The sequence below is a fragment of the Ornithodoros turicata genome, chromosome 3, assembly GCF_037126465.1.
Source record: "Ornithodoros turicata isolate Travis chromosome 3, ASM3712646v1, whole genome shotgun sequence".
NCBI lineage: Eukaryota > Metazoa > Arthropoda > Arachnida > Ixodida > Argasidae > Ornithodoros > Ornithodoros turicata.
Window position 1 is genome coordinate 19,863,783 of NC_088203.1, and position 12,315 is coordinate 19,876,097.

The 12,315-nt window shown below is 45.6% G+C and overlaps 1 protein-coding gene and 1 long non-coding RNA gene across 3 annotated transcripts; one reads left to right on the plus strand and one right to left on the minus strand.

Moving 5' to 3' along the window:
• Nucleotides 1–361: 361 nt before the first annotated feature.
• On the minus strand, nt 362–8,635 carry LOC135388264 (uncharacterized). 2 transcript variants are annotated; one of them, XR_010421317.1, is made up of 5 exons: nt 8,022–8,635; nt 2,971–3,111; nt 1,687–1,828; nt 1,519–1,614; nt 362–646 (listed from the first exon to the last, which is right to left on the minus strand). It is a non-coding gene; the product is annotated as an uncharacterized LOC135388264 (long non-coding RNA). The 2 variants fall into 2 exon arrangements; XR_010421318.1 differs by lacking the exon at nt 2,971–3,111.
• On the plus strand, nt 2,170–9,235 carry LOC135388263 (uncharacterized). The gene is made up of 4 exons (XM_064617695.1): nt 2,170–2,288; nt 3,173–3,234; nt 6,938–7,024; nt 9,028–9,235. The coding sequence occupies exons 1-4, from the start codon at nt 2,243–2,245 to the stop codon at nt 9,190–9,192; spliced, it is 360 nt and encodes a 119-aa protein (XP_064473765.1). The 5' UTR covers nt 2,170–2,242; the 3' UTR covers nt 9,193–9,235.
• The last annotated feature ends 3,080 nt before the right edge of the window (nt 9,236–12,315 follow it).

Here is a 12,315-nt window from a genome sequence, read left to right on the forward strand (position 1 = left end):
TTGACCTACAGTCGCAAGAAGCGCCAATTGGAAGCGTTCTTTGAAGCCTTTAGAGTCTGAACATGGTGACGGTAAGATGATTTGTCTTCCGAGATAGTTCACAGATAATTCGGACGTTTCATGAATTTTATGGCTTCCATAGCGCGTATGGATTGCAGGGGTGTTTTTCTTTACGTCGGGTGAATATTCATATTGTGATTATGTATATGTGCAGCAATGATAGTCACACTCCTTGTGGTCCCCAGTCTGGTACATGAATGGTACGAGTCCTTCATCACACCCCAGGTGAGTACCTATAACGTTCGTTCTTATTGTACATCGCAAAAGGTTTTGTTTTGTAGCTATGGGAACGAGCTTTGCATTTTTCGTACTTTATTATTGGTGTCTCTAGAGCGACCGCGAAGATAACGTCCTGCTGAATATACTTGGAAGATTTTGTCTATGTATTCTGGTATCTTTCTAGGTGGAGAACGAACATGTCTGTCACGTGGTGTGCTTTTCCCGGGAAGTATTCCATCCGGGGCGAGCGCTGTTATGCCTGGAGAAGGAGACCATTGGGATGTCCAGCTTGAAGGAGCCTGTGTGGACCCTCTTCTCGCTTTACTGGCTTATGGACATCGAATTCATGCCGAAGTCCGCTTCTACACTGCAAGTGCTCCACAAATTAATGAATGTACCCCTCGCATTGGTGAGCCCATCTGATAAAGCTGCTGTGTCTTCATTGAAGTAGATTGTGCAAAATAAAGATTTGTAATTTGTAACAGCCTTTTCGGTGTGCGTCAATGTTATCCACTTCGGAACAGCATTCATTAACTGCATGTCGTTACTGTTAGCCTCACGTGCACCCCAACAGAGGGAACAGTTCTCATTGCAAGGGAAGAAGATTTCTATACATATGGTGGCAAATGCTTCTCCCGAAGCGTGTGAAATATCCCTCCCCACCGGCAAAAGTATATCACTTCTAAGGTAGAAAAATATCTCCGTTGCTTCCTTCAGGAGTGGAAATTTATAGCCCTGTAGGGCAGGTCACTTCTACCAAGGGTAGAACATCCCTCCGCGAAAGTCCCTCCGTCCCTCCGCAAATTTCGCCTACTCGAGGTAGACGTAGCTCCCCCATGAGGTATAACACATATGCCTTAAAGGGCATAATACTCAACCGTGGACGGATAGAACTCTTCAACGAAGGGGGTAGAACTGCCAGCCCACTATGGGGTAGGTCTGTTCTACCTCTGGGGTAGAAGTGATGGGGTAGAACTGCTTCTACCCCTCATTTTCTACCCCAAAAAGGTTGAAAATTTGGGACAACGCACTTCTACCCCAAAAGGTAAAAAAACAAACCTTTTTTTCTTAGAGTGAAGTAAGAAACTGGTTGGGAGCTAAAAGAAACTGGTTACTACACTAAAATAAGTTCTTAACTAGAATTAGAAGTAATAAACTAGCTAGAAACTAAAAGAGACTAGTTCCGGATGACATCACCCACACCTGCACTGCTCGGCTGGCAAGTATCAGACTTCTTACCTATTTCATTCATATTGTCTTGTTTGTTTGTTCCCGAATTCGGAATGGGCGCTGCCAAGCTGTTCCAGGCATGGGAATTGAGCATAGCCCTCCACTCTGAGGAATTGAAAGGAATGGAATTTGCACATATCTCCAACCCTCGAATGGAACTGGAATGGAACGGCCCACCTAATTCCGCAACTCTGCTGTGTAGCACTTTAGGGCAACGGTATCAGTGGTGGGCTAGAGATGTACTGTGTGAAGTAAAGTGGGGGTCAAGGCCTCATGAGGTACCCTTGCAGCTATTCATCTTGTTGCCATGGCCACCGAACTGCAAATAAATTAATTGGAAGCCTATTGCCCACATAACCAGGAAACAGAGCGTTTTGACTGAAACAAGTGTCCATAAAACAAATCAATTCAATTACCACAACGAGTTCCTTATTACTGCCATGGCTACATTTCAGACACATATGTTACCGCAAATGTTAAAACAACCTTGTATTGTTCTCACCGTCATTCGTAAGCGCAGATTTCTTGTCATGGAGAACTTATAGGTTACACATAGGTTCTCTGAACTGAATTAGAAGGTTTGACAATTGAGAGAATTGAGACATTTCGCTGCAAATTCTTTGTAATTGAGCCGTTGCGTTGATTAACCGCCAAATACAGAGCAGTCATAATAGTGAGTTCCGTTTTCCACAGCACAAACCGTTTCACGAAGCGGAACTAAACGGTAACGAGCATGACTGCAGTAGGGGGTTTCGCTCTTTTCATGACGCTGTCATGCGGTAAGTTTCACTCTTGTTGACGCATACAGCTACATGGAACCATATCAGCGTGCGACGGAGGGGATTCAGAAGATTATTTACAAGGAAGTGGTGGTGGTGGTACGATGTTAAAGGAAGTGTATTTGCAGCAATTTACAATACACCCTCTCATCCCACACGTTAACCTCGTTCGTGTACACGATATACACCTAGTATGTGCACGACGACAAATCAGTGTGCCATGTAAGCGCTGCATCTTGAAATGTCACTGTACATAGGAGCAATACCGTGTCAAGTGGTACACGCAAACTTGAGTTTTGATGCAATTTCACCATGAAACAAGCAGTGATATGACCATTGTGTGATTCGACGTGTCATTACAAGTAGCCTATAGCTAACGTGAGCACCGCATAACCTTTTTGAGTTGGGCAGAAATGCACTATTGACTGCCTGAAGCAAACAGTGGACTTAGCTACGTCGGACACCATAACATGAACTTGTATGTACCAGAATAACCAGGTTTCACAAAAGTCTTTCATGGAAATCGGTACCTGTCAACATCATGGGGTTAATGGGACCTGTATTCATGCCCCCTTTTTTTTCACTTCCCTTCCCAGTATTCCGCCGATAACCTTGGTGCGGTGGCGTGGCTTCAACTGCGTGTCATTTGTTACAAACGAGTGCAGATAGCGTGAACTTTTACCTTTAGTACGAGGACACCCCAAACGAAGAAGGGGACACAAGAGAAACACGAGCCCAACCGGCAGAGCGGTGTTGCTGGGATGACGTCGCCCTAGTTCGCGAACGGGTTACGCATTTTCCATGCATGCAATGCAGTTGAGCCCTGCATTAGATTTCTTGTCGTCATCAACTGGACTGATAACAAGAATCTTACTTTTTTGCAGTTTCTTCGTTTCAGGAGGATGGTTACTGGCCACCCGACGTTTGCGGTATAACAGTGCCAATAGTAAGAAAGTTTTCCCATAACAAATCATTTGTCTTCGGGCCGTGCGCCACCTAGATGGACGTCGTCCTCTAGTAGATGGGTTCAATAAGAAAAACACTGATTGGATAGACTGATAGAACGAAAGAGAGACGTACGAGTGTAATCCTTAACGGTCTAGGCGTCGCGATATGCATAAAAACTTTCCAGTTTGACGCATCTCTGAACATAGTTTCTTCAGGGTTTGAAATCTCTAATGATGGCTACCACGCTAGAGCGGGAAATTATGGGAGAAGGGCAAGGGTGCAGGCAAGCTGGTACACGGTGAAACATTCGAACCTGAGAAAGGGACAGAGGAGGGACGACAAGACACGTTCTCGAGAACGTGTCGTGTCGTCCCTCCTCTGTTCCTTTCTCGGGTTACAATTTTTTACCAAATTGTGGGAGCTTTATATCTCTGACATGAGACGGCCAGCAGTACGGCTTTGTACATGCGACATTGGTACACGTTGTGAACGCATGTATCTCCGAATCAACTCCACGGACCTCGAATCAACTACACGGACAACTGCAAAAAATGCCACTGGAAAACAAGAGTGACGTTTTGTGGCTGGTCCCAATGGATGGCTCCTACTCTTAAAAGAAAATGTGGTCAGTATTATCCCTTTTAGGTTGGTAATGGCTTCTGACAAATGTTTGTCCGCAAATGTGTGAAGTTGAATCCCTTTGGCAGTGTGGTACTATTCTGCCCTGGACGTGGGTCCTAACTTTACCGGCCTGGGTGTCAAATTTATACCCTGCAAGAGTACAAATGGATTGTTCGATGGCCTATAGCGTTTGAGCTGCGAACAGTACGACTTCCTCGAAATATGCTCATAGTGTATGTTCTGTTGCGCTTGTCTTATATTCTTTTTTGTTTTTTACGTGTTTAGTGTGATATATACATGCATATGAAATTCGTGATTTTTTTGTGTGCACATTTCGATCTATATAGAAGTCGTAACTTGTCAGTGAAATTTGGGTTTACAAGTTATTACAGATCATAGAACAAGAAATCAAGCAGTTAGCTTTATTGACCGATCACCAAGGGAAAGACGCAAAGGAAATTAGCCCGCTTACAAACATGCAAACTTCGCAGGCAAGGCCGCACGCGCAAAGCACGGGTGTTAGGCTGAAATGCCGTGCAGACTACCGCCATATAATCACAAATGGGGAGCGATTCGTCGGACAAAAGATACTATTAAATAGGCTGCGACTTCCCAAATACTGAGATTCTCTTCGTCTGACAAGCGACTTTGCAAGTGAGGGTTCGGAGTTATCCTTACTGTAGTAACGGAAAATCTGCCGCCACATGTGACAACATTTCGGATTAAAATACAACCGTGTTGCTGACTGTGCTTTCTACTTCAATTACTCCTCAAATACGATGATGCCATTTCTTCGAGAAATTATTGTTGTGAACTTGTGTGAATGTTGTACACTGAAAGATGTCGACGCAATCAAGGGGGTAAACAGTCCCCTTATACCCTTCCACAACGGTGGTCTGCATTTGGTTGGTAAGAGAGCCGCTTACCACCTTTTCAAACCTTTCTTTTTCTAAGAGTGGGAGTCCTGTGCATGCTTCCAAGAGTTCCGAACCCTACCGTTACAGATATATAGTCAGAACGGAGTCCTTTACATCCTTGGGTATACCAGGTCAAGTACCCCAGCATAACAGACATCTCATAGTCTATGCGTTCATTGTAAAGAAATCATCAAGGCGTCGGGACATCTCAATTCGCAAGCTGGACCTTGTTCATGAAATGCTAACTGTTTCAGCCCTGTTGACATTTCAGACGAATAACATTGTATATTGAGTGACGACAGACGACTGTGCTCCACAATGGAACGATGTTTAAGGACGGAATGTCAGCGGGGATAGAAAAACGAAACCTCAGCATCGTGTGTCAGAGATTTCCGGCGCACGTCAAAAGAACCCCAGTTCAAATTATCCGCAGCCCTACCCTGCGACGCGTGAAGCATGTCGCCACACAAATAGGCTGATTTACGTCTAAATTTACTTCTAATTATTATTATTATTATTATTAAACCTCAGCATGCGGCGGTGCGTGCACCCGGGGTGATGACCATGCCCGAGTGGATGAACGCAGCGGGTTGCCACGTGGCTCTTCATCCCATCCCCACGGCAGTGGAAGATGTGGTATAGGGTGTAGCACTCGGGAGGGGGGGGGGGATTTTCTCAGCATCCCCAAGCACTCTGACGCCCCGAAAAAAATATTGCATCAGCCCCCAGCTTTCGGTGGCGACGAAGAAGGGGTTCAATGCCTGATGGCGATTTTGAGTGATGCATTTGGGGTACTTTGTTCTCCCCCGAACCCGAGCGGCAAATTTGGGTGGTGCTGTCGGACCAAGAGCCGAGTGCCCAGGTCATGCACCATGGAGCAGATTGCTAGCCCCAAGAGCAGCTTTTTGGCTCCTGCTGCGAGAGGCTGAGCCAGAACTGCCCTCAACTCTCTTCTTCCGCATTCGACGGCGAGCATGCGCATATATGCGCCTCGCGAGTGTCCTGTGCTGCGTATTGTTCCTGCGGCTGTGTGCCTGTCATCGGTTTCTTTGTTGTGTTTACCATTGACGGCATGGATCTTCACGAAAGTAGTAGCGATAAAGGTTGAATCGACACCGATAATACAAATGCATTATCTGCGAATGCATCATCTCGCAAGTCATGCTTGTGATCCGGATTACAACAGGCGAAAGTACGCGACGACGCTAACGACGGTGCAGGAAATTCACGAACGCACAATGTGTAGCGAGCGCAGCGTCCCTTGTAGAAGAGCGGTAGGGTTTGCAACAAATTCGGGTGATGACTCTCCAGAGCGACTCCCGTGTACAGCGCGCACAGGACCTGGGCGCTCTCGCTCAGATGACCAGATGTATCACCCGAAATCGCTGTGAGATCTAGGAGCGGGGGCTCGAGATATGCCCAGTTGAGGCGGTCCATGGAGACATTGTTATGGTCGCGGGGAAAAGGAGGCGGAAATACTTGGGGCACCGGTCCAGAACCAGACAGGTGCCATTGTAGGGTGTGTGAAGGGGGCGCCGGCGGTGTCCCGACGCACGAACACGTGCGTTCCTCAGGCCAGCTCTTTGCACTGGAAGGCACAGCGTCTGCATCGTGAACGTGGAGGGTAGGGCTTGATGTCCGCAAAGGTAGAGAGGAGGCGGGACAAATAGGAGGACAGGTTTGAAGAGCATCTGACGCATCTGAGCATCTGCTACCGACGAGCACCTCAGCCGCATCGCTCCGCGTCTGAGGGGTAGGGAAGTGATGCTTTAATTTTCCCATGCTTCACTTACCAGTGAAGTGCGCTAAGCCGCTAACCATGGCATGTTTCACTTCGAAGGTCTGTTCACCTTTTCTCTCAGGATAGGACAGCATTGTAAGTGGTGAAACCACAGCGCAAGTTTGTTGTGCTGCCTTCTTTCTTCTTTTTTTTTTTTTTTTGAAGGGGGTATATTTCTTAGAAGAGTGTGTTTAAGTAACATTGTAGTGAAAGTCTAACACTTTTAATGTACACAATGTTAAAACCGGAGATAGCCCGGACATGCTCGAAATACGCTCCTGGAAACAGTTTGGACGCTGTGACTTAATTCCAATGTCGGATGAACCATTTCGGACACATGAGAGGATGCACTGACCCGGAATTTGTTTTTTGTCATTTTGCAGCCGAATGTTATATATGAAAGCTGCGTGGACCGATGTGGAAACCAGGGAACTTATTTTGGAATTGTGCAAGATGGAGCTCCATGTTACGTAAGTCGGAGTGCTTTCATCGAAGACGATGATGGAACACGGAAGGCACGACAGGATAGGTTTAGGTACCTGGAACCCCAAAAGTTAGCCCTACTTCGCCGAAATCGGGCACCAACCCGAGTGTGGTTCGCTGAACTTAACTTCGCTATACGCTGCACCTGATGAGTGATCTGGAGGAAACGGGAGTTGCGAGTAGGAGCATCATTGCTTAACGATTGCAACCCGCTCTACAACTGCTGTCATAGCAAGGGACGATGATGATAATAATAATACTTTTTGGTTTTATGTTTTCAAAGAATACGACTATATGTGCAACGTCACGACGGTAGTCCCGAGAATTAATTTTCCCTACCCGAACCCACGCGCGCGCGCTCTGAAATTTCCGCATACGGTGCACCATACTTAAAGAATAAATAAGAATGTGCATGCTTTCTGTCGTTGAGAATTCTTGCGGGCGTGGGGCGTTGTCGGGTTGAGAGGCGTCCCGGGTTCGACCCTCGGTAGCATGCCGTCTAAGCTGTTGCAAAATTTGCAATAGCGTTGGTAGAAGGCGGCAGATTATTTGCCAGATTGAGATGCTGTGTGGGCCACCAAATGTAGAGAAGTTATTCCCCCAAATGAGGCCTTATGTGCGGTGATTAAATGTCCCGGATGGCCGGATGTGATGAGGACGTTGCCGACAGAACTGACGATCCAGCAAGGTAGCGCGTAGCAGCAAGGCGCGTCATCGTCGTCCACGGGCCGCCATACGCTTAATAACCCCCACAAGGCTTTGTGTTCGGAATTGAGTGATACTCGTATCACATTGGCACATGCGCACTCAGGGGGCCAAAGTCGTGCGATAAGCGCCTAGAGTCGTGCAGGCTGGTCGTACACTGTAGCAATGGCGCGACAACCACAACCGCTTCTCTGCACGCACCTGTAGTAGCCAGTGGCTGTTTCGTGTGGTCTTCCTACTGGTCTACAAAATCCTGCATTTATTGGGAATCAAACGTACCTCGCTTTATACGGAACATTCCCTTTCAAGCACCATCACGTCTCTGAGCCTTGTAGATAGTGGATTATGAAGTTGACGGACGCTTCACTTTCAAAACAGGTTGTGGTGGTGACGATGTATCTGCGTGCTGTAGCCGGCCACACTTAGGCAGGCAACGTCATGACTATCGCAGGGAGACCGTGCCTCCTGGGCCGACTGCACAGGCAACAATACCGAAACATATCTTCACTGCTTAACACCGTCCCACCGAACCATCATCACAAATGACCTCGTTCTGTCCCCTGATTTGTTGAACATGTAAGGCACATGCCTCTTTGTGACACTTGTGCATGTTGATTGTCACAAAAAGACGTACGTTCTGTCCAGTGGCATGTGAACGGTATCATCCTGTCATTAGTGCTGCTGGTGCTTAGCCCTGCTTCGATACATTTGTCTATGAGAACAGGCTTGGGTAGGAGGAGAATCGCTGAAAGGTCCGTACCTGAGAGGACCTCAAACGTGCTTGCAGAAGCTGACTGTGGTCCCTCTTGTGTCGAGTGCGCAGTGTTAAATAATTCGAACAAAAACCACATGAAAACAGGTCTTTACTTCCCTGTCTCGAGATCCTGATACCCCTCGACCTCCTCTTCTTTGTAAATCCTCCTTCAACCTTCGCAGAACTCATGCGGGTAGTTAAAACAGCGCTCTAAGAATAGTTTCTCTATGGGACAATCATCGTGCTTAGGCTATGACGTCATCATATATGGGACGACTGATATCGTGTACGCGCAGTGGGTAGTACACGCTGGTTCTTTGAGCACTCACCGTTTTTGAAGCTGATATAACAACAACAACTACTACTACTACTTTATTTTAATGATGATGATCGCGGAGTTTCATCGCCAGGGGCGATGCTCAACCCCATTGCTAGCCTTAATGACAGTCGACAATGCGCATCGCTGATCACCGTGACTTATTTCTTCATACTTTGTTCTCTATCTTCATTGTTCATTTCTTTTTGCTTTAGGTGGCACCAAATATGGTTACTCATGGCGGCTATTTCATTGGCGTTTGTGATCGGGGCATCTGCCTGCCTTCAAGTATCACGTGTGAGAACAAAAACCCACGCCCGCCTGAACCTCGAAGTTCAGAAGGGGAATACGAGTACGAAGAAGGAAATGACGCCGTCTAGTTAAGAACGAACTCGTTGCAATAAAAGTCCTGACGCACAGATATGACTTGCTCTTTCGGCATCCTTCATGTTTGATTGATAACGTAGCCTGCAGACAGTAGACAGAATCAGCAAACAGCAGGAGCGCGATAAAACTTATTCCTGAAGCACTAACATTTGATGACTACCAGTAAAAATGACAACAAGCGTAATAAGAGTCGATAACAAGCGTAACGTCCAAGAGAGTATATTCGGATGATAGAGATGCCAACACTCTGAGAACAAGTAATAAACAGGTCACACCATAAAGGAGTTCGGAGCCCACTGCCAGCGCTTAACTAACTAGGTTTTAGCAAAATAGTAACCATCTGTTTTAGTTTGACTACTCATATACTATTTCTGTGGCCATGTTGCTCTCATTGAGTTTTCCTGTCCTGTTTCTTTTTTTTTTATGAATTGCAAGCCGACGTCTTGTTTCGGTCATCTTACATGTGCCTTAAGAAACACATTAGGATCTAATAATATATTCTACAAAGGTCAAGTCAGGAACGTTGAAGCAGCTTAAACGTGAACAACACAACCCCAAGAACACACACACAGTCCTCAGGACGTCCCCACAATGTCATCGTGTCCTCGTACTTCGAGGCGTAACCCCAGGCGTAACGTCCTGAGGATAATACTCGCGCACTGTCCGTGAAGAGTCGTTCAGGTATGTCCTGTACCCGTCACTGTAGGTAGCTAGCGAGACGAGAAATATTACTTTGTTTAGTTTACCTGCTCAGACTCCCTAAACACATTTGTTTTGTTTTTTGGGGGGTCGATCCCAGGACCTGATTGACATTTTTCTGAAATAAAGGGTGGTCCAGCGTCAAATTCTCTGCCTCCTAAAAGGAGGACTGTCGATGATACATGGAGCATTTCTCGTGGAAAGGACAGAAACGCGTGATTCTGTCGCACTGCTGTTCACTTTTAAAGGTCCTACCTGAACGTCTTAAACCAAAGGGAGTAAGAAACATCGACTTTGGAATGCTGCAGAGCTAATGCTTCAATCAAATTCCTCGCTTTGAGTATTTTTTCTTTGCGTAATCCAAAGAAACATACACGGCTCACCTTTCGTTTTGTGTCGCACGTGCGCCGGACTCTCGAATTTACTGAGGGTCGCGTTATAAGCAATATATTGTATCTGTTGTGGCTACGGAAGATAATTCTAGTACCTTTCTCAGTGGGCTTCTCGGACTTAGTACCCATGACAAAATTTTGTTTATCACTGGAACAATAAAAATGCTGCCATAACTTTGGTGTCATTAAAATTTGATGTAACTTCTGTAAGCACTTGGCGGGTGTACGTGCCAGGAATAGCAAAGTAAAGCAAATCAAAGCATCCCTGCTTTGATTTGCACTTCCCTGGAAGTGAGGGAAAGCTTTCTCGTCCATGTGTACTTAAACTGTCTAAATTGGTCCCTGAGGATGAGCGAGGGACAGCCTCGGGGACGTCATCTCATATGCGAAAGTGGTAGTATCCCAGACAGAACAAATCGGTCCCACGGAAGTCCCACGGACGTCTTAAACGGGATATTAGGACATCCTGCAGAACGGGTCTAGCGGGACAAAAGACGTCCTACGGACACCGTTTTGTCAGCTCCTCGATCATCCCAGTGACTTCCTACGACGGTCCCATTTGAAAATGCGGGTTGCGTGACGGACGACGGACGGAAGTACCCTTTCATGTTGGAATTGAAATGATTTGTTTATTTTTAATCACTATATGAATTAAATCACTATAAAGGACAGAAGTGGTTTATTTTTACGTATGATACATATACATGGCACTTGTGTTGCAATGACGCTTACACCCCGCAGCAGTACCGTCCATCAGAACATGTGCTACAATATACAGGTGGACAACTGTTGGAAAGTTATGTCCAGTCTCAAGCAGCACACAAAATGAATTTGTCGAATGTCTGTACAGCACACAGAAGTAATGTTATAAATTCAGCCTAACCTAAGCCTTAAACGTTTCAGGGAAATGCATCGCGCAATGACAACACGACAAAGTTGTCGGTGGCGTAAGTCGAGAGGCCTGCCTACGAGTGTCGCGGCATGTTCCTGGGCAGATTTTAGAAGTAATTGTTAAGATATTTTTCCTCGAACACTTGTGGGACCATGATATAAAAACATGCAAATTCTCATTCGGCAGCCCATACGCTACATTTTTACACCAGTTGTAAATTTGATTAGAAAATTTCCGTTTTACAAAAATCATGAGGACAGTCAGTCACACAGTTACACTGTTATGCATAGAGAACATAAGATATAGGTACACGAATATTTTACAACCCCGTAACACGCCAAATTTGGGCAAACTCCACAGTATATCGAACAAGTAATCATAAAAGGCAATGTTTGAATGGGCCTTTTCTCAGAGCCTATAGGAGCTCTCAGACAAGTGACAGAACGACATACAGCAGCAGAACTATATTCCCAGAGCACATATATGTCACATATTTTTGCGGTACCACACACAGAAATATGCATAGAATGTTCAGTAATGAAGTAAATTATAATCAACTGCAAATTCTACCTCAACGTATCCCAAACTGAATCGGTGAAAAGTGTAATGTGAGCTGATTCAGAACAAAGGGAAAAATCGTAGCACTTCCAAATGCTGAAATCCTGATATTGTGATAGATCATAAACGTGCTCTTCAATCCCTTGAATGGGACAAAAACACTTTACGGAAAATTAAATGCTTAATGTATGCTAAACCCTAAGCATCAATTCTCCAACACCCAAAATTACTCGATCAAAAGTGTTTTGTAAATTCCTCAGAAATAAGGATGTTGGGATGGGGCAAAACAATTGGAGTAGTCAAGATGCAAAGCACATGCTCCTCTGTACACACACATACACCCACAGATAAACGAATATATGTTGTGAAACAGTCTTTTGAATTTGTGCAGCTTGATGCTTCCTTGTAGGGAACTCATTGAATCTTTCGCAACAGGTGTTCTGATGCATCCTATAAACCACGACTTGATTGCTTCTACGTTGTGTTCTCTTTTGTGCAGGAATCGTGTCGTCATGCCAGGTAAAGCAACCTAAACATCAAAGGAAAGTTGACAGCGCTTGAGATGGAACATTTAT

Bases quoted from the DNA above. Each gene is read 5' to 3' on its own strand.
- LOC135388263 (XM_064617695.1), top strand. From the start codon at position 2,243: ATGACTGCAGTAGGGGGTTTCGCTCTTTTCATGACGCTGTCATGCG. The intron at 3,235-6,937 runs GTAAGAAAGTTT...GTCATTTTGCAG, and splicing joins GCGGTATAACAGTGCCAATA to CCGAATGTTATATATGAAAG. The intron at 7,025-9,027 runs GTAAGTCGGAGT...TTTTTGCTTTAG, and splicing joins AAGATGGAGCTCCATGTTAC to GTGGCACCAAATATGGTTAC.